The sequence below is a fragment of the Tyto alba genome, unplaced genomic scaffold (genome assembly GCF_018691265.1).
Source record: "Tyto alba isolate M040663 unplaced genomic scaffold, T.alba_DEE_v4.0 Super-Scaffold_44, whole genome shotgun sequence".
NCBI lineage: Eukaryota > Metazoa > Chordata > Aves > Strigiformes > Tytonidae > Tyto > Tyto alba.
In genome coordinates this window covers 9,982,232-10,004,136 of record NW_024881320.1, presented here as the reverse complement: position 1 = coordinate 10,004,136, position 21,905 = coordinate 9,982,232, and the positions used below count along the sequence as shown (strand labels likewise).

At 35.1% G+C, this 21,905-nt stretch overlaps 1 protein-coding gene across 5 annotated transcripts; it reads left to right on the top strand.

Moving 5' to 3' along the window:
* The first annotated feature begins 84 nt into the window (after nt 1-84).
* On the top strand, nt 85-14,305 carry CDC45 (cell division cycle 45). 5 transcript variants are annotated; one of them, XM_042805688.1, is made up of 19 exons: nt 85-191; nt 1,446-1,505; nt 1,804-1,896; nt 2,329-2,466; nt 3,086-3,229; nt 4,325-4,380; nt 4,989-5,037; nt 5,729-5,790; nt 6,186-6,236; nt 7,037-7,156; nt 7,873-7,911; nt 8,090-8,188; nt 8,514-8,675; nt 8,865-9,003; nt 9,375-9,458; nt 10,641-10,759; nt 11,228-11,304; nt 12,062-12,128; nt 13,153-14,305. In XM_042805688.1, the coding sequence occupies exons 1-18, from the start codon at nt 141-143 to the stop codon at nt 12,124-12,126; spliced, it is 1,608 nt and encodes a 535-aa protein (XP_042661622.1). In that variant the 5' UTR covers nt 85-140; the 3' UTR covers nt 12,127-12,128; nt 13,153-14,305. The 5 variants fall into 5 exon arrangements, with proteins under 5 accessions (XP_042661622.1, XP_042661621.1, XP_032864333.2 ...); XM_042805687.1 differs by lacking the exon at nt 7,873-7,911 and adding an exon at nt 7,567-7,698 and having other exon boundaries at nt 13,223-14,305; XM_033008442.2 differs by lacking the exon at nt 7,873-7,911 and adding an exon at nt 7,567-7,698.
* Nucleotides 14,306-21,905: the final 7,600 nt, after the last annotated feature.

The window sequence follows — 21,905 nt, the reverse complement described above, 5'->3', positions numbered from 1 at the left end:
CCGCTTTTTCATTGGCCAGCGCGCTGTGACGAGCAGGCCAATGGGAAGCGGCGCTGGTTTGGCGCCCAGTTTGACTGTGGGGTGGCCCGTGGCCGCTGCTGCTTCGCCGCCGCTTCTCCCGTTCCTCTTGTGCTGCCGCCATGTTCGTCTCCGACTGCCGCCGGGAGTTTTACGACGTGATTGTCAGCCAGGTACGGGTGGCGGGCCGCGGCCGGCGAGGAGGTGGTGCCACCCCGGGCGTCTTGGCGGCGGGCGGAGCTGTCTCCCCTCAGGCCGCTCCTGGCGGGGCTGCGGCGGTTCCCGCCGCCTCACGGAGGGAGGACGGGGTCAGGGCGTCTCTAGCTCTGTCGACAGTGGCTGAAGCGCTCCGGCCCTCCTGGGGCCGCGGGGTGTGTGCGGGGAGGTGGTGCCCGCACCCCGGTGCCGGCGCGGGGAGCGCAGCTGGCGGGCGGGCGGGCCTCGCCCCTCGGGCCGCGCTGAGGGCGACGGGCCCGCCGGTCAGCCCGGACTGTAAAAATATCACTTCCCGGGCGTCTGAGGCGTTGGAAACCCGAGCCAAAGCGCTGCTAGTGCGGCGAGGTCTCGCCAGAGGTTTTACTTCAGTTCACATCTTTCTTGCGAATGCTTTGGGTATTCTTGTGAATCTTTTGTTTAACCAACGCATCTCTGGATCTATTTTTTTTTTTTTTTTCTTCATATCTTTTTAACCGTTTCGATGTTGTTCGCCCAGGCACTAAATCTTGTACTCTGTGACGTTTATCTTTCAGTCTTGTAGCAGGTTTGCTTGGCTACTTTCATTTTCAACCCACAGTTTGCTTAACTTTGTGCAGAGCGGATGTGTACTCTGAACATCATATAGCTGTTGTTGTACAATTTTTTAATCTTTATACCTATGAAACTATTATGAAATGTGCAAATGAAAGCATTTCCTTCAACTGTATCTGTGAGCAAAATCTCAAAAAAAGAACCCAAAATAAAACAGAGAAATCGCCAGATGAATTGTTTTGCCTAAATCAAGGTTATTTCAAGTGTTACCTTGATTCTATTTTTGCTGTAGATTTTCTATAATCAAAATTGTTCTGAACCCATCCTGAAAACTTGGGCCTTTCTAAACATAATAGTAGCTGTAGGGCTGACTAGCTTTGATCCTTCAGAACTATGTGCAATTCATAGGAGTCTGAATAATTACATTTCTTCAAAGCAGCTGACGTATTTTAAGCATGTGGACTTGTTTATTGTTCATATTCATAGGGATCCAAATTGGTATATTTTGGTTGCAGTGTCCATTTAGAAGCAATCTCATTCTTCAATTTTATGCTTATGATGATCCCTACTTAAATTTTTAACCTCTGGATCTCACAATGATCTACGCATTTCATATACCAGCACATTAGATTTGGTGCCTCTGTTAAGATATTAATACTGTTATTCTGTTATTTTTGCAGCGTGTTCTTCTTCTTGTTGCTTCAGATGTTGATGCATTATGTGCTTGTAAAATACTCCAAGTAAGTCTTTGTTCATTATCATTGTAGCCTAACAGTGAAAGAAAAAAATGTCCTGGGATCCTTTTAATAGATTTGAACTGGGGAAAGGGTGAAGGTTTAATGTGTTTTTGTAACTTATTTTTTCCATGAGTTATGACACTGAAAGCTGGTAAATCATACTCCCATAGTTCATGTAGAGATGTCATTTGGGATGTCTTCAAGATAAAGATTTCTATGAAACAGAATTATAGCATGGTATAGCATTGTAGAAGAGGTTGTTTCACCTCACTTTTGCTAACAGCTGTTTCCTTCATTTCAGGCTTTGTTTCAGTGTGATCATGTGCAGTATACACTTGTCCCGGTATCAGGATGGCAAGAACTTGAAACTGCCTTTCTAGAGCATAAAGATCAGGTGAAAAAAATACTGGAAACTTTTCAAGTTGCAGCTCATCTTATATAGATATGCACTTCTTCATTTTCCCCAATGTAAAATGTCAATTTTTAAATTAATTATTATTGGTTATCTCAAAACAGGGGTTAAATTTGAACATATTAATAACAAACTTGTTAAGTTTTTTACATCAGCTCAAACTAATGTGCTATATTTTTGATAGTCAAATTAAGTTTGTATACATTTTGAGATATAAAAGGTGGTGGTATTGGATGTCCAACATCCCTGAATTTGGTGTTTTGTTTTACAAATTATCTTCTTCCTTGGAGACATCAAATAAGAGAAAGTAAATACAAGTTTTGGCAATTATGAGTTTTGTAAAGATGTTTTCAGTCTTCCATGTTTTCTGCTAATTTAAGTGAAAAGCATTTTTTTTTTTTTTTTTATTTGCAGTTCAAATATTTTGTTCTTATTAACTGTGGTGCCAATGTTGATCTTCTGGAGATCTTGCAGCCTGAAGAAGACACTTTTTTTTTTGTATGTGACAGTCACAGGCCTATCAATGTAGTGAATGTTTACAATGACACACAGGTAATCGTTGTTCTTTCATAATAAAAATATTTGCACAGTATGGTGGTGGGTGGTGCAGTGTTTTTCTGTGTTTTGCAAAACTGCTTACAGTGTTAGCTAGTAGGTCAGGAAGCAGTATTAATGGATATTTTCAGTAATATGGTATACGATCAGGAAAAAAAAAAATCTTTTTTCAGTCATAAAATATATGCTGTTAGCAGTGTGATAGTTGTCAGTAGTAAGCACCTGTTAATCCTAATGCTATAAATTAAACTGCTACAAACCAGAGGATAAACATCCTCCAGAATGTAACAGGTATTATCTCTAAGCATCTAGCAACATCTAGAATTTGAGTATTAAGTACCAATTATTAATAACATCACTTTGACAAACATAAAAAAATGATACTTTTCATAATGCTGTAACAAAGGAATATGGTTTTTACTCTTATTTTGTATAAATAAGTATGGTCTCTGTATTAAAAAGCAATGTTTTTGTTTTGTCAGGAATTGATCACAACCAAAATGAATTTTTAGTTTCTCTTATGAAGTATCTGAAGTATTTTGATTTGTGATTTGAAATGTGTTTTAATCCCTAAATAAGATACTTTATTTAAAATACTGTTTTTTTTTCTTGCTAGATTAAGCTGCTAGTTAAACAAGATGATGATCTTGATGTTCCTGCTTATGATGATATCTTCAGAGATGAAGAGGATGAAGAGGAGGACTTAGAGAATGAAAGTGATGGGTCAGAACCTTCAGAGAAACGTAGACGTTTTGAAGAGGTGTGTTTCTGCTACTTTGTTGTGAAAACAAGGAAAATAAAACAGATACTGCATATAATTTACATCATCATCATAATGGCATTTGAGTTTAAAAATTATGTTCTATTAGATCACAAATTCAAATGTAAGATTTAAAAATAATCTACTATGACCAGTAGAATTTCACATTCACAAAATGTTTATCTGAACTGCACAGAAATATTTTCTCTTTATAAAAAAAGATGTTTTGAACTTGATTATGCATAGTGCTGTCTTTGTGTAACTGAAGAGATCTATCTCTGATTACGTGCTCTGGGCTTTTCAGTCTAGCAGTACAACTTGTTTAGATAGAAACTTCTTTTTTTATAATTGAGAAGACAAGATCACAAATAATTTAACAATACTTTTTGTGTGTCCTTTTAGCAGTAAACTAACAAAAGTGTATTATGGTAGACACAAAAGGTTAAATTTGACATATGTTATTTGTAGCGTGTTTTCTATTTACACCATACGAGGAAGCAAAGGCACAAGGCTAGCACTGTGGAATCAATTACAAGTAAAGACATTCTCAGATATAATATATATTTCAGGTTATTTTTATATTAACATTGAACATTTCCTACAAACCTATGAAGGGCGCCAGCTCAGCAAAAGCAGGTATTAGAAATTCAAAGGAAAATCTGTAAATAGTATACAGAGAAGCTATTCCTGAATCTGTTAAATATTTCACAAAGATCTTGATTTTGAGTTTTCAAGCTGATGATGCTATTTATAGTGCTTAAATATACAGCAAGTGCCACTTTTTATGAGCTTCAATATTTATATCTATTTTTCACCAGTGTCATTTTTATGTTATAAAATGGTAGGATGTGATGTTGCTAGTGTTGAAAATACTATGTACAGGGCCTCTTATTTCTGAAGGTGAGCTAAATAAATGCTAGCACAGAAAGATGCCATGACTTTATAAAAATGTGTTCATATTTTATAGTAATACTCACTAGATGTTGTGAAAAGATTAATTCTTTTTAATTAAGACTTAGTCATTAAAGTATCTGGGTAGGTGCTAATCTACTAGAGTATTTTTTCTAGCTTTTTAAAATCCAAATTAATTTACAGGATGTAATAGAGAGAACAATGAAAAGGCGACAGAGGCGAGAATGGGAGGCACGCAGGTGTGTTTAACTGTTTTGTATTTTTTTTGTTGCTGCTATGTCTTTTTCTTTCTCTTTGTTTAAAATCTTCTTGAGATTCCAAAAACATACTAAGCTGCTTGATTTGCAAGATGCTTTAGTTCTAACTTTATTCAGAAAGTGGAGAGATACTTACTATATACAAACAAAACACTTAAATAGAGGATAGTTGTAAGTAGTAATATATAAATTTGAGTAGCGATAGGTGCGATGCTTCACTTTTAAGTGAAGTAGTAGCCTTATCTTGTCTATTTTGGGGTGAAATTTGTGCTTCCGTTTTCTTCCTTTACAATCCTACTATTGTCAATAAGAATGAGCAGGCACAAATCAGATAAGAAAATGGGATTGGAGGAATAATGATTTAATAAATTTTTCCTTTTTACTTTACAAGTACATTTCAGTGTGATTTACACATTGCTACTAAAATCGAATTGCCTTGTAGAAAAGCATTTTCTAGTTTAAATTTTTTTTTTACTGCTAAAATGAAATTTAAATATTATTTCATACTTCCTGGTTTATATTTTTCATTGGATCCAATGACCAGCTCACCACTTAGTCAAATGTGGATTTTTTTTTTTTTCTCTTTATAGACAAGAAATTCTTTTTGATTATGAGCAATATGAATACCATGGGACCTCAGTGAGTATAAATTCTTGTTTGCCATAAAAAACAAGGTGCCAATGTAAAGGTAATGTTATAATTATTTAATAATACTCTACATTATTGTTATGCATGAGATACATCATATGTGTGTAAATAGTTTGCCTTAGCAGTTTAATGTTTTCTGATTGTGTAAATCCAATTTTACCATTGATGAATTAGATACATCACAAAAACAATATTGGTAGACTGTCAGACAACAGCCAATGGAGGCACAGTGGCTAATGCAGTGTTAACGCTGTTAACTATTAACATTTTTGTTGTTTGATACCTTTAATGTGAGTTTAAAAAAAATATAGTGTAATTTTTTTTAGGTCTTGCACAAGTATCTGTGTACAAAATAGGGAGCTTGTTTGCCTTTCAAAGTGTCAGGATATTTCAAATATAACACTTAAAACATCAAACTGTTCATTCTGTCATTTTGCCTCTTATCTGATTATATTTTGTTACATGCTGTTTTATATTTAATGCAGGTTTGCAAAGCTGTATAAAATATTTTTCTTTCTACTTGCTTTCTTAGTAAGACACTGGCAGATTGTCAGACTCAAGTGTGATTTCTAGAGCTTTAGTAACATGTTAGTACTTGGCAAATTTAATCATGTTCTAGTTGTTTAATGAAGTGAGAGGTTTGTGTTCATTTATCCTGTCTTTTTGCTTTTCCCTCATATAGTCTGCAATGGTGATGTTTGATCTGGCATGGATAATGTCTAAAGACTTGAATGACATGTTATGGTACGTTGCCATTATCATTTTTCGTAGAGACTAGAAGCTTAAACCCATAGTAAATAGAGGCAAGTTTTCCCAAAACTATTTGATTTCAGTATGAGTTTCCCATTTATATCGTGGGTGGATATATGTCTTAAATTGAAGGACACATATGTATAAATTAATTATAAGAAACCAATAGATTTTCTGTGGAAAAAGGGAGGGATGGTACTATATGTGTATGTCTGCTAAAGAGAGAATATTAGTATATAGCTTTGTTATTAACTTCTACATATAGTTGGTAAACAGTGTTTCTGACTTGTTCTGTTACATACTTTGAGGGTTAAATTGAATATACTCTGCTGGACTATTTTTTGTTTTAAATTTTTTTTCCCCTTTTATTTCCCCCCCCCCTTTTTTAGGTGGGCTATTGTTGGTCTGACAGATCAGTGGGTCCAAGATAAAATTACTCAGTAAGAAAGATTTATTTTTTTTAATATATCTTTATTTTTTCTTTGTTTTATTTATCCATTTATTAAATTTTTTTAAGGTGTAATTAATAGAGATCGGTAAATATGTGGGAATTCTATAACACAAGATAATTAATAAACAGTGACATTAAATATCTTAATGCCTGAACGTGATTTAATGCTTTTTGAAAATAGGAATATACATCAGAAAAAGCTGTATTTTCCTTTTCTACTATCTAGAAATTTTAAACTAACTTTATTTTTCACAAAATTATAAAACAATCACTTCTGATCTGGGAAGAAATGGTGTTTAATAGAGGTTTATGTAAATATAAACTTGATACCATTTTATAAAAGAGGAAAAAAATGCGTATGTTCTGTACCCTCTAGCTTCCTTTCCAGTTTTAGTTAACGAGTCTCAGATTTTTTTTTTCCCCTTGTTTCTTATTTCCTACTAGATGCCACCAGACTTCTAGTTGCACTTGTATAGACTTTAATTCTGGTATTCTCTTTTTACTAATACCCTAATGTTTTGAAGGAGATCAATGTAATAACTAACTAATTTCATTGGGTCAGTCTATCTGTCTCTCTGTATTGTTTTTATTTTAGCTTTAATTGTTTGAGTGTATGGCTGAATATTGAAAGAACATTACTTACATCTTTTTTTAAAAAACAGATTATCTGCAGTTTTCATGCTGCTGACTGGCCAGTGTGTAAACTTTAGGAAGCGTTTTTATGTTCTTATAATCAGGAACAAAAATACACAGGAAGAAAGTGAAATGACAGATTTGTTTTTGTTTAAGAATGAAGTATGTGACAGATATTGGAATCCTACAGCGTCATGTATCTCGCCATAACCACCGCAACGAGGATGAAGAAAATTCTCTGTCAATTGATTGCATGCGAATAGCATTTGAATATGAGTATCCTTGTGTAAGATTTGGGGAAAATGAACACTACTCACTTGGTGAACCCGAGTTGAGTTTTTATATAGGGAAAAAAACAAACAAAAAACCCAACAAAACAGTACCATCTCTGCTGCTGAGAATAGAGTTAAAAGAAATGGAAATTTGAGTGTTTTGTTGAACATGAATCCCTGTTTCAGTAGTTCATTTAGCTTCTGTTCAACTTAACCTTTCAGAATTAGTTACAAGTCAATGTTGCTCCTCTTGTGTTACCTGCACCTGCAGCTTCTGACTGTATCTTAAGTAGTACAGAGATGCAATGTATAAAGGGTAACTGAAGACTTACCTACTAGTTGTGGAGTTTTGTTACTATTTGTAACTTAAAATTATGTATGTGCTTATAATTATTTGCCATAATTCCTGTTCAGTCTGCGCCTGGCTCTTTATCAGCACTGGTCTCTATATGAAAGCCTCTGTAACACTTCATATACCTCTGCTAGCCTTAAGCTTTGGTCCGTACAAGGGCAGAAGAGGCTTCAGGAGTTTTTGGCTGACATGGGGTGAGTTACAAAAATATGGGTCTTGATTAAAGGATCGTTTTGTCAGTGAATTATGGGGAAATATTGAGACGGTAGCTTGCAAGTACTCATTAGTTTTTAAGTATGATTGGGGGGCTCTGAGTAGGTTGCATGTCTTTTGAATTGACTTATGTAACTTGTGTCTTGGTGTACAAGGAATACTATAACTGTATGCCTTTATGGAATAGCAGATGAGTAAGTAACCTATACGTAAGTAAAACATGCACTCTTCAATGACTTAAGAGAATGCAAACAAGCTTAGTCAGACTTACCTTGCTAAATTATCCAATATTTGGAACGCCTTGTGAAAGGAAGGCAAAATATTTGTTTCTTCTGGCATACTTGTCAATGTATTTTTTCCTTCTGTTTTTAGTTTGCCTTTGAAGCAAGTGAAACAGAAGTTTAATTCCATGGACATGTCTTTAAAAGAAAATCTTCGGGAAATGATTGAAGAATCTGCAAACAAGTTTGGGTAAATTGTTTTAAATGCAAATACTTTATCTGAATATACTTTTATATGAAGTTCAAACATTTTTGTATAAAGAGGATGTAACATCCTGTTCTAAAAAAATATGGCTTCTAGATTGACAAAGTTTGTCTCTGTGCCTACTTCGTAAATACCTCTTAAGTCGTTTGTTTGCTCTGTAAGTAAATCAAAAAGTTCTGACTAGGCTTGTTGCAGATTTTAGGATATGATTTGTCTTCATGTTAACATTAACATATTGAGGAGATAGCTGGTCAATGTTGATAATGCTGAAAATGTTAATAATCTTCACTGGTTTTATTTCATTTTGCAGAATGAAAGATTTGAGAGTTCAGACTTTCAGCATTCACTTTGGCTTTAAGAACAAGTTCTCAGCAAGTGACATAGTATATGCAACAGCTTCTCTCATGGAAAATATAGAGAAAGAGGGGCCTGAAACAACTAATTTCATTAAAGCTTTGGACAGTCTCTCCAGGTACTGAAAATACGTCTCTTCATTCTTTCATAATTTTGTTTAGGAAACATGGGTTATGTATCTAAAAGATGCATTGATGCTTCATAAGCCATTGAAGAAACATCAGAATATCCCTGTGAATAGTGTTTAGATTTAACTTTTGTGTGAAAAGCTTTATTTTTATATGCAAGTGTTTATTCTTCGTTGTAGGGGTAACCTGGACAAACTGCACCAAGGACTGGACCTAGCCAAAAAGCAGTTACGTGCCATTCAGCAGACAGTAGCCAGCTGTATTTGCACCAATCTTGTAATTTCTCAGGGGCCTTTTCTTTATTGTTCACTCATGGAGGTCAGAATTCTTGTTTTTGGCTGTCTCATTTCACTGTCATATTTGGCTATATCATAATTGAATAATAGTGTTTTCCTAACTGCTTGACTCAGTAAGAATGGTTCCATCAGAAAGAAGCTATTTACCTGTACTGTGCTGTCCTCTCATGGGTCAATATTGATATCTACTCTGAACTTCCCAAAGGAAGAATAAGTCCTCTCAAAGGGAGGACTTAAATTCAAAGTCAAGTGTGTGAGCTCAAACCCCTATATTGTAATAGTTCTTGTTAGTGTTCTTTCAGCCACACAAAACTTTTGGATTTGTCAGTAGGTATTTAAATTGAACAAGTGAAGAATCATCTTGGATTGTAATTGAAATACTTGTTTTTCTAGGGCACGCCAGACGTGAAACTATTTTCCAAACCAGTGTCTCTGTGCCTGCTTAGTAAATACCTGCTCAAGTCGTTTGTTTGCTCTGTAAGTAAATCAAAAAGTTTTGACTAACTAACTTCTGGCCTGTGTAGTATTTATTGTTCTATTGGATGCTTACAGTTGATTATTTAAAACATTATATGAAAATCTTAATAATGTTTTTCTGTTAATTGGTTGGATATTTTTACCACAATTGTGAATGCTGCTTTAGGAAAGATACCTGTCTAGCAGACTTCATAGCATTAGAAAGAGTTTTAATCACTAAGATACTTACAATCTAAAATCTTTGTGTGATTTTGTAAGTTTTGAGGGAGCATATCACTAAATATGTACTTTGAAATGTTAACCTGGCCAAAAAAACCCCAACAATATTGCAGGACTGGTAAACTGGTAATTGTTATGTAAATACTTCTGTGTTTGTTTAAATAAAATCCTCTGATCTTTACAACTAATGCAACTGAAATTAAATTTCATGTATCTTTTGAGCTACTAGTTACTCAACTGAGATAAAAGTGAGGTTTTAAGATTGAGAACTGTCTTCCCAGTGAGCGCTTATTTATTTGTAAATTAAATTTATGGTAGTCCATCCTTGTCAAATTGCATCTATCTGTCCTCATTTTGAAAGTTAAACATGGTGAATAACTAGTTTGCCACTAGGAGCAGGACAGCATTTTTAAAACTCACTGCAAAACATATACCTTAAGAACAGAACACTTTAAACAAAGTTCTGTTTCATTTATTTGTCTAAAAACATTAAAATCTTTGTAATTATTTTTTGATTTAATGAAATCACAAAAATCTGTTAAAGTTACAGCTTACTGCTGTAAAATGATATAACCAGGGAAAATAATTTCTGGTGAAGACTGTGTTTGTCAGTGTTTTATCCATTCTATTTCAAAGTAAAATGATTATTGCAAAAAATTAACTGCAGTCCAAGTTTTTAGATAACCATATCTTCAGTTCTTTTAAGAGCGTTTTTCTTTACTGTAAATCATGTCTTGTCTGTGTTAAAATGGAATGTGAGATTGGAAAAGAATTTAAATTTCTATTGGTCCTTAAAGTTACTTTTATTGTAAGAAAGAAGGGGATTAAGAATTTCTTCAACATCTGTTGAGCTGCATTATAGCTGTATCTTTAGATGAATATGGGTAATACTATCTGACAGAAAGAGCTGAAACTAAATTGTTTCCTGAGTTTTGTCTAACAAAGAGGCTTTCTGACTTCCAGACAAAAAACAAGCGTTGTAAGTTGCTACCACTGGTAATGGCTGCACCAATGGACGCTGAACAGGGAACTGTGATCATGGTGGGGATTCCTCCGGAGACAGAAAGCTCTGACAAAAAGAAGTAAGCATATTGTTTAGAAGTTCTTACTAAAGGTTATCTATAGACTTCTCCTCTCTCTGAAGCAAATGTATCTTTCCTGTACCTACTCAACACTGAATATATTGACTTGAATTATATCCTTTTTCAAAACATGCTTTTTGCATATGGTATGCATGAGATACTTTGGGAGAGGATACAGATGTTCCACAGCTTCCTTGCAAGTTTGTCTTTTTTTTCCCCTCCCTCTTAACTATTTATTTATCTTAAAAGAGGGAAATAGTTCACTGTATGGCCCACGACTTCATTTCTTAAAGTCTGCAGTGTTAAGATTTTTGCACTTCAATAAGTGAGGTATATGCTGAATATATAGCACAGGAAAAACTTCTGGAAGACATTTTCAACTCTCAGGAAGGAAAAAGTTCCATACTTCAACCTTAGTAACTATGTCCTTTTCTGTAATGCTCATTTCTATTTCTTTTCAATTTATAGCTTTTTTGGAAGAGCATTTGAGAAAGCTGCAGATAGTACCAATTCTAGGACTTTACACAACCATTTTGACATGTCGAGTGAGTAATGCTTCCTGTCACTTACTTAATTCACCAAATAGTCCTTTAGGGGTCAGTGTTTACGCAGCCTCCATAAAGCATGACTGTAGACAATTTACTAATTTACATATGTCTTAGATACAAACATCAAGGGTGTGTATGTGATACACTATTCCTGAATCTAGTATAAACACAAGCTACATCATCTTTTTTCGAAGTGCTGTTTTGTTGTGCAAAAATTATAAACTACTAAGCAGAAGCTTGCATATCTTTTTAAAACAATTACATTTTGCATGGAGTAATGATTTTCATATGTGCACTTAAGTTTAAAATCTATGAGTTTATCTGTAGAGGGTTTTTATATTTAGCAGTCAAACCAAGTATGGTATGGATGTTATGAAATGTGTTCGTTACTGACTGTTTGAAAAATGAGATACTTGTGCAATGAGATTTGCCTATCTTTGTATGTGCTTACGAAAGAGGCAGTTTTTAACAATACAAACTTATGCATGCATGTTGAACATACAAAGAAACAGTCCTAGATTTAAGAAGTGGCTGCTATATCACGTAGTGAGCACCTATAAATCTGAATTTGCTGAAATCTAAGAGCAAAATAAACGATGTGCTTTGCATTTTGTCCAAATAAGTAGTTTCTCTTTTACTTTCTTAAAGTTGATTAAGTATATAGATAGGTATACTCGGAATTATTATTCTTCAGGTGCAACATCTGCTATATCTTTGTTATTTGCATCTTGTAATAAAATATTTCCTATTTTAGTAATTGAACTGAAAACAGAAGACCGAAGCAAATTTCTGGATGCACTCATTTCTCTCTTGTCCTAAAGGTAAGACAGCGTAAGGAGGATTCATTCAAAAATTAATTACAAATCAAGTTAGTAACCTGTTAGTATCTGTAGAATGTTCTAAGAAAATGTAGCAACTTCTAGTGAAAATATAAATTGGAGGTAAGAGTCTCTTACAAAGACAGTTCTTTTGGGGAGGAGGCAGACAATGTACAAGCAAAATATTATTTTCTTTTTTCTCCTTAAGAGATTTATTTAAGTTTCATCATCCATAATCACCTCTTCCATTGTTCTTAACTTTTTTGTGGCTTTTTAACTTCAGCTGGGAAAGGAGGAGCTGTTTGTGTTGTGAGAGAAATGGAGATATTAGCTAATTGTAGTTGATGTTTTGTTACTTTTTATTTTAATTATGAAGGCTTGTTTGAGCTCACGATTGAATTTTGGCCATAACAGTGCCGTTCTTGGCTTTCAGGTTAATGTAGAATTTGCATTTTTCTTTCACAGTGCTAAGGTTATAGCCTATGTTAGTGTGGTTTTTATCTAGTATAAAGATGGGGACATATCTTCATTTGTAGTTGTGACTGTTAGCTTCACACTACTTCAAAGTCTGTTTTAAAGCTCTTTAGGATGAGATAGATTTTACTGTAGATCTGATGAGACTGTCAAATTGTTGCAATTGCCTTCACGTATTCACTACTTTTCAATGATGAACTATTTTTATTGATTTGTGTGTGTGTTTATTCTGCAGTGATGGGTGGGGATATCTTACTTTCTCCCAGAGAAGCAGACAAACTGTAAATTGTTTTGTAAAGCCTGTTCAGACAACCTGTAAGACTGTTTGAAAGTATATACAAGTACCTCATGGCTTTTGCATGTCTAGCTAAAGATTTGGTCTTTAGTATTAACATGTGAAGTAATCTCAAGATTATGGTATATATATGAAAGCAAAGGAGTAAGATGATGACTTTGACAAAAGTCTGTAAATGTTCATAGTCCTAGCCAAATGGCAATATGGCTTACCTTTTTTCTGTGGGTATATAAGCTACAGTTTCTTCTGTTCACTCAGAAATTTGAAACAGTGGATCAACAGCTGCAATCTGTTTGTTTCTTTACACTCTGAATACTGGTTGTTTCAGTTTGTCTTCTGCCGGTGTTCTTGGCTCCTTATGCTGGAAGCTGAGGATCCGATGCTCTGAAATTATTTTGGATGTTCCAAAGTTCATGGTGCTGCAATTGTGAAGTATCATCTTGCTTTATTTCAAATGTACTGGTACAGAACTAGACTGTTGTTTTTATTCCTCCTCAGAGGTAAAAGGATTTTAACCTTAGCAGACAGATATTGAACACTGCTTCTTTGTAAACAACCCATCCTTCTAATGGCAAAAGGTGTCAACTAGAAGTATTTAAAATTTAACTTCTATCTGTCAAATCTGCTTTTATGAGTAGACATGCTCCTGTGATGTTTAGTTGTTGGCTAATAACAAAAAAAATAGGTTTTGAAGAAGTTTCATATTTATATTATTATATTACCATTCAAATGTTCTTTTTAACTTGTTCTAAATGTTTAGTGTTGTTGGGTTTTTTTTGTAAGAGACTTTTTGAAACTCTCCTTTAATTTCTAGAATATTGAAACTGTTGTTTAGTACTATCAGGCTGAGGTCTTGTGCTTTAATTGAAGTAACTTTCGAGAGACGAGTTTTAAGATTTTAAGGCTTTTAAAATCCAAGTACTGAATAACTGCCAAATACTGAATGAAAATTCTGGGGAATTCCAGTGTCAAGAAAGCATTTTTAGTCATGTGTTATGATATTGTATTGTCACTTGTAGCTCGGCTTAAGGAACAATTTTCCTGGAAAGAGTCTAAAATACTATGATAATTGTGTGTAGATTGTAGCATTATAAATATTGACAGACTAGCTTAATTCTGTCCCATAACAGAGATTTAATTTCATTTTGGTCATATGAAATGGTATGGTTCGTTAGACTTAACCTGCTGTGCATTGGGTGGGTATGTATATGTGTATGTTTGGAATTCTTCTTGCAATGTTTGCTTGAATTCTGTGTGACTTCAATGTTTTCATGTATTATAATGAATATGTAAAGGTTATGTATCACTGCACCATACACTGTACAGATTTTTAATACAGGTTAATTTAATATTAAATGTGATTTAAATGTAGCCAACAGAAAGCTAATTAAACTATATATTTTTATTCAAACAAAAGTGATTGTTTTATTTTTTAAATGTTGTCATCTTATCTGAGTAAAATCTCTGTGCCAAGTTGTGATGGCCAAAAAATTGTGCTTCCTAAGATAAAACATAATGCCACCTTCTGATTTTGCATGTTGATTAGGTAGTATTGGCATTAACTTATATTCCCCCTTGCCAGCATACTTTGGGTTTTTCCTGTACACAGCATAATTTTATTTATTTCTGAAGTAGATTCTTGTGCTTTAAGTCTCTGGAAATGGAAACACAGAAGTTTATGTTGGTTTTTAAACACTGATACCAGTGCCAAGCCGTGATTACAGTGTAAAACTAGGAGTCTATGTGACACTAAAGCACACTTCTAAATGTTTTCACTTTATGTTTCAGTTACAAACTGCTCAGTGAGTTAAGTTAATTTCCTAAAATTACCTTAAACTTACCTGTCACAAAAGAATCACTGCTGTTTCCACAGTACTAAATGACTGTAACTTCAGTTCAGTCCTATCATATACTTAGGGCTTTCATGCTTCTAGATGTAAATATTAGAGAAAAACATGAGTATGTGTAGCAGTAAATACAATGTGCTTCAGTGTGAGGCCACCTTCATGTATAGGAATGAATAATGTGTGCTGGGTAAAATCTAAGTTTTACTTGCACAATCTGTTTGCTCAGTAAATGCATAAAAGGTCTTGCACATCCTGGATCTCTGACTCATGGTTCAGTGGCCATGTATCAGGAAATCCTAAATAAACAACTAAATTCCACATTTTCTCCCTGTACAAAACCTTTAGCCAGGGGGAAAAAAAAAATGTGAGGAAGGCATCAAAAAGCATGGGTATGTAACATGTTAGTTTAATTACTATCTCTGTCTTCAGTTACATTTAGTGCTATGCTTTCAATACATGGAATAGTTTTGATCGCTACTTTAGTGAGGCATTGTCTTTATCATCTCGTTTGGGGTTTTGTTTTTCCTGGTTTTTTTTCCTCCACCCTCCCATTAGAAGCGATGTGTGAACTCCTGCATCTCACCTCAACAATTCTTTTATTGCTGTTGTATCCCCTGTCCCTCTCCTGGAACTTTATGTATTTACTCCGTTCCCCTTTCAGGCAGGGTATGTTTGCGTTTTACTGCTACCACTTTTTCCTGCTGTTGTGATAAATACAGACCTTGCCTTGCAGTGAAGAAGAAAGTTGAGGGCGGGAGTGTTTGTGTGTTTTAGTAGGTTACTGTCATGTCTTGAAAAATGGACAAAGTTTTGGGCACAGGCACCCTTTAACTTTAGCATATTGTGTCGTGCTGGGAGGATGAGAAATGGGAGCTAGTTTTTATGCTGGGAGGCATTGGTAATTACTTTACTGGCAGGTTCTTCGACCCCCAAACAGATGTGTAAGCTTGAAGCTGTGGATCTATTACACACAGAATAAGCTTCCCTTGTCTGTCCTGTATTGCTTTCTGGGGTTTGATGCTTTTTAAGGTTCTAGTTTTCCCAAGATCTAGTGGAAGTGCCAAGAATGCTTTTACAAATTTTAGAATTGACCAGCTGTTGAACTGTTCCCAAGGCCATCCAAATGTGGCCCCAAATCAGTCAGGAACACTGAATGCTGTGTAAAAAGAAGGTTATTAAATCTACATGGAAACCTGAAGAGGTCTTTGCAAATAGGTAAAACTTTTGCATGTTGACATTTTACAATATGTAAAATAGTACCAGACACTTGTTACATCCTTTATTCTGTGATACAGAGTTTGTAGTTTAGTATGTCAATATTACTTGGAGAATCACTGTATGAGAAGATCCAAAATTGTGGCATCCCCAGTGTGTAGACATAGAAGTAGCTCAGTTTAGCAGCAGTAAATTGGTGATTTGAATGGCTCATTGAAACTCGGTTGTGTAGGTTGGTTAGAATGGTCACTTCTTACAGTTAAGTGTTGGACAGAGACTCCATGCCAAGAACTTTTGACATCTCTTCATGAAGAGATTATTATGCTTTTGATTTATTTGCCCAAAAAGAAAATGTGGCTCTAACAAGTAATTTTTAAATACATAGTTAGAGCACTAAGAAATCGGCTTACCCTCTTAGATGTATGGTGACATTCCACCTAGGCATGTCTGAATACAAATACAAACATTCCCTAAGGATTATATTTGAGCTGCAGTAACTCTTTTTCTTCCACCGTGTTTGCTTGCTGTAATAGTAGCCTCATAATCAGTTCTTTAAATTATTTCTGCTGCTGCTAATCTGTTTTAGAGAACAATAAAAGTATGAAACAAATCCTTTAAAATGTTTTAGTTTTTTTAAGAAAATAAAATAATGAAAATCCTTAAATACCGAAGTACTGAAGTAGCTGAACAAGCTGACTAAATTATACAATTCCTGCACAGTGGTTCATGGGCATTTTCTTTCTGGGGTCATAAATTTAGACATGATTGAAATTGCACAGTAAGGAACTCATTTGATTGGAATTAAAGTGAATCCTTTTCCTCAGAAATACTGTAGTGACTTAATAGACTTGTACTTACCAACATCAAGGCTGCATAGTAGTTAAGAATTAATTCTTATTTCTCTTACTCTTTTAAGAAAAAAAATAAAAGTAAAGTACTACAGCTTGCTTGTATGAATGAGCTACTGGGTCTATGCTACTTTAAACATGGTATTAATAGCCCTGGGAGGAGAACACCAGGCCATTTAATTAGTATCTTGACCTCTGTAATGTCAAAAGCAGGTGTTAGGGAAAAGTATAGAAACAAAGCAATTGCATATGATGCTTCCTTCCAGATACAAACACAAGTACTCTCCCAGTTCTTGCACTCAAGGGCATCCTGATCCAGGTGTGTTTTTTGTGTATTTGATAACTGTCAGTATTTATCTGTGAACCTGGATAAATTCCCCCTGAATACTTGTAAAATTCTAGCCTATGCAGTATTCTGTAGTGAGTAGATCTGCAACCTAGCTTGAATACTGTATGAAAAACTACAAATTTTTAGTATTTTTTTAATTTGCCAATTGCTAGCTTATTTGATGCTCTGTAGTCCCTAACCTTCTGTGTACTCATCATTTTTAAAAACTTTTTTATATTCCCCACAGTCATCTCTGCCAGTCTGAAAAATCACCATCTAATTTTTTCTTTTACAGGAGCTATTCTGTATCTTGATTACTGTTCTTGCTCTTCTCTAAATCATTTTCAGATAGGGGAGAACAAAAACTGCACACAGTATTAAAGGTTTGGGTGCAACACACACACGTGTCTACAACAGTATAAGAGTAGTGACTGTTTTCTGTCCCTCTGTCTAATAATTCTTAATACTCACTTTGCCTTTTTGACAGCTATTGTGCACCAATCAGATTTAATAGATGTAGCTGGTATAACACCAGTATCTCACTCGTGACTGTTAATGGTCCAAACTATTGGGTTTTTTGCCACGTGCATCACTTTACACTCATCAATGCAGAAAGTAATCTGTTTAATGGTGGTTATTTTCAAAGTCAAAGCAAGAGCACGATGAGTCTGCTGCACTGAAAAACTGGTAATAAGGAAAAATACAGGAAAAAAAAAAAAAGACACTCCAATCACTGAATGATGCATAAGTTCATGTCAAGAGTAAATTCTGATCATTTGGTGACGTAAGATGGCAAAAACAGTGAAAGAGCTTAACAGTAAAATAAAAATTAAAATCTCCTTACAAGTTTTAAAAGGATTTTTTTTTTTAAGATTATTGTTTATATTTTCTCTGCTCTTGTTAATGGAAGTTAAAGTCTCTACTGCGAGCTCTAAGAAAATTCTTTTGCAAATATTCACAATTTTTACTTGCTCTTATAAAACCTGTTATATAAAGGACAGAAAATATTTCTGGGTTGAATATTTGGAGATATTACGTTTTTTTGCCCTGATCTGGAGGAGTATGTATGCCTATCGTCAGACTGTCTCTTATGCTTTGGTACTTAGACAAAGATATGGTTGATACGACAGTGATATGGGCTCTATTTCATGAACCTTATCAAATTTAGCTTCAGTATCTGCTATTTATTCCCACTACTCACCCTGACTACGCTCTTAGAGCCTACTGCTTTTATGGCAGAAGCAGTAAATCAGAGAGATTTCAGAGTCTGATTTTTTTTATCTGCTTTATCATCAATTTGAGTTTATGTTAGCAGATAGCAATCATCTCTTTCAAACCTGACAGGGTCTGGGAGAGCCACTGCAGTCTTAAAATTCTGAATGGCTTGTGGGAGAGCTGTTGTGTGTTTAGTAAAATCCAGTGTACTCTAGAGAGAATGTAGGCTACTGCTTTCCTGATGAGTGGAATTCAATGGGACTAGAACTACAGGTAGAGAGGTCCTGGGAAGCCTAACATAAATGCTGGAAAGCTTGAGTTTGTACATTACATTCTGTCATTTGTTCTGAAAGCAAAAGGTAGTAATAAACAGTAAGGTTTCATCTTGTTTTCTGAAATTTTCCTAGCAAAAATGTTATTGCAAAGGTATATATTTTTTTTCTACAGTCATGAGGTTTCCTATGGAAAGAAGTAATTAAATGGGGGGATGAGGTATCTTAGAATTGCCATGTTTAGAATCTGTGATCTCAATATCTTAGACTACAAACGGAAGACTAACTCTGAGGTGTTTCAAGACATCTTTCATGCTTCAGTTTTACTGTTTCCACTTCATTTTCAGGACAGCATTTCCTGTCCTCAGTTGTCCATAAATACAAGATAAATAAAATGTTACTTCTTTCTAGGAGAGATAGCTCTAATCACTAGTCTGGAGTACCCCAGTTTTAAGTTCTGAAAAAGGAAAGTTGTAAAATCAGTCTATTTTGTAGAGGACTTTGAAGATGGCTTTGTTGAGTTGAATTGGCCACTCAGGGTATGCTAACTTGCAAAGATGGGAGTAGTACAGAACTATTTATTAAAAGGGGAGTAATCAATAGAGTATCACAACTGAGGAAGAGACAAAACATAAAACACTCAGGACTGTTCTCAGGACCATAAACAATAAAATAATTTGATTGTTGATTTTATGTGTACATCTGTTAGTCATGATGGTTTTCATTCTACCACAGAAGGAATATTCTTGAAAACATTCTTTTCTCTGGACGTTACTTTGTGAGTAAGTCTGGCTTGTCAGAAAGAAAGAAAGCAGTGAAATGTTTGTTTCTTTAAATGGAAAAATTGAAGTCCTTCTTGGCTCTCGTGTACCATTGTTGGCTTCAAGGTGGTACTGAAAGTTCCCTTTGGATCAGATCCAAGGACTAAGGAAAAAATGCTGCCCAGGGTGGAGCTCGAAAGTACAGTGCCACCTTTATGCACAAGCATTTGGGTTATAAACACTTTCTTAGCAGGAAATATTACAAAGCATTCACTAGGGAAAGAAAATGATGTGAGCTTTTATTTGAGACTGGACTCGCATTCTCTTCAAGTATCTGAGTTTTGATTTTTGTCATTCAGAAGGTAGCAGAATTAGAGAAGCAAGACAACAGTCAAACATTCAGAGTAGGCAAGAGATCTTCAGTTACACACAACTTCATGGCAGTCCTGGGTCTGACAGAGAGCAAAGAATATAGGTTTCCCAGTCATTGCTGTTGTGTGATAGAATAATTTTTATTTCCTCTGCTCCCTCAAGGCAGTTGTCTGCTGGGTAGCTACACTGGCACTTGGTAGTTTGACTTGCTACTTGTTAGAGTCACATATTTTGGCAATATATTAAGATCTCAATAATAAGAGATTAAGACAAAAAGTTGTCTAGTAATTTGGTATCACAAACAAGCATTTAGCAGAGTTGCTGCTGCATGCTGCTCTCAATGAGCTGATGGTTCACAAGACGTCTTTAAATCAGAATTCAAATCAAGCTCTCTGTAGAGAGCTTCCATGTAGGAATTTGTGGGTAAGCCTAATCACACCTCATGAACTAAACTAAGGTAAAATGTATACACAATCCATATCACAACACAGTTCCTTCCAGTGCTGGATCTGGGTTTATTTTATTCAGAGATATGGGGGGTTTTGTATTCCCCAGTTCAACAACATCCCTGTCTGAAGTCTTTTACACTTGTTTAGGAACTGTAGATTACTTCTCTTGATATTCCTCAATGTTAGCTAGGTTACCTGTGTTAAATAAGTACTGTGGTATTTTAAGTCCTTTGTTTTCTTTTCAAAATCAGTTTTAATCCAGGTGATACCTTCCTGGCCCTTGCAAAAAGGTAACATTCCCTTACAAAAAGAGGTGCTGTCTTTTTAACTGGATGAAGCACTTAGAGTCACCTCTTCTCATTGATACAGCTTGTCTGTTTTTTCAGTCCCTGTGGTGTTGGTGTCTCTTTCCACTGTTTAGCTCAGTGGAATTTACTTTCATTTAATCATTCATTTGCAGCATGTCAGTGGAAAATCAGAGGCACCTGCCATTGAATTGGAAAGAATTCACAGGGACATTCAGCTTGTGGTATGTTTTTATTTGCTCAAAGAAGTCACTAAAGGGCTCCTGAAATAAGTATGCCATTAATAATTATCTCCTGTCTGATCTGAAAGTCTGGCTGGATCAGTAGCCTATAAGGAATGGGCATGTAAAATGGTATTTTCCTTAAACACTGTTGTGGTCAGCATAGTAATTCAGGACTCAGATAACAGGACTGTAGAATACACCTCAGGTTCTTTTGCTGTCTTAATGGCAACTGTTTGCTGTTAGCAATCTGCCTGAATATTTGAAGTCGTAGCTCTTTTTGAGGCATTGTTGTGTTCTTAAATATTTGGCTCCAAATAAGTTAATTTTCAAATTGATACAGGCTAAAATAAATGGAGGTAGAGAGAGGGGAACAACTCCCTTCTGTGGCTTGGGAAAATCTCCTTTTAGGTGAATGAGGCTCTTCTAATAAAGCATTTCAGGAGAGTGGGGAATAAACAGGACTTTACATTTAAAGAAATGAAGATCTTGCTCTAGTAATTTCTCTGAGACCTGGTCTGTATTTTTAAAATACTGCCTATATTGGTCCAATCAGCACTGAGTATTTTTAATATTGGGAGGTATCAATTTATCTTATAATGTTTTCCTACTTTATGGATATTTTAAGTTATTCTGCTTTAAAGGATGATGGTAAGAAACCAGTGGTGCTTTTAAGATACTGTCGTTTTGTATCTGCTGTTAGAGTTATCAGAAATAGGTCACCTGTGAAGAGGTCACAGGATTACAGCTAGGGTAGCTTGCAGGACAAAGCTCTAGAGAGATGGTAAAGAATCTTCCTTTTAAAAGTATGTTATTCGTGATCAGCGCAAGGATGTGTCATTTATGCTCACAAAGAAGATTCTGTGAACAGCAGCATGCACTGGGGTTGAGTATACTCTGAGGTCTGAGATGGCCTTCTAGGACCCCTGCCATGTTCCTCTTCTCAGACACATGCACCGATCAAAATTTCCTTTATTGTACAGGGTGACAATCATCTTTAAAAAGATTGAGCATTATAAATTTTTATCTGAGGCTGCTGTGTTGCCTTCAGGAAAGTCTTATTTAACTGGAAGTGGTCTTCTTACATTATAGGGAAGCTGTAAGACAATAAAAAAAAAAAAAAAAAAAAAAAAAAAGATGCTCTCCAAACAGTTTTCTTCTGTTTTTTTTCTAGTGGT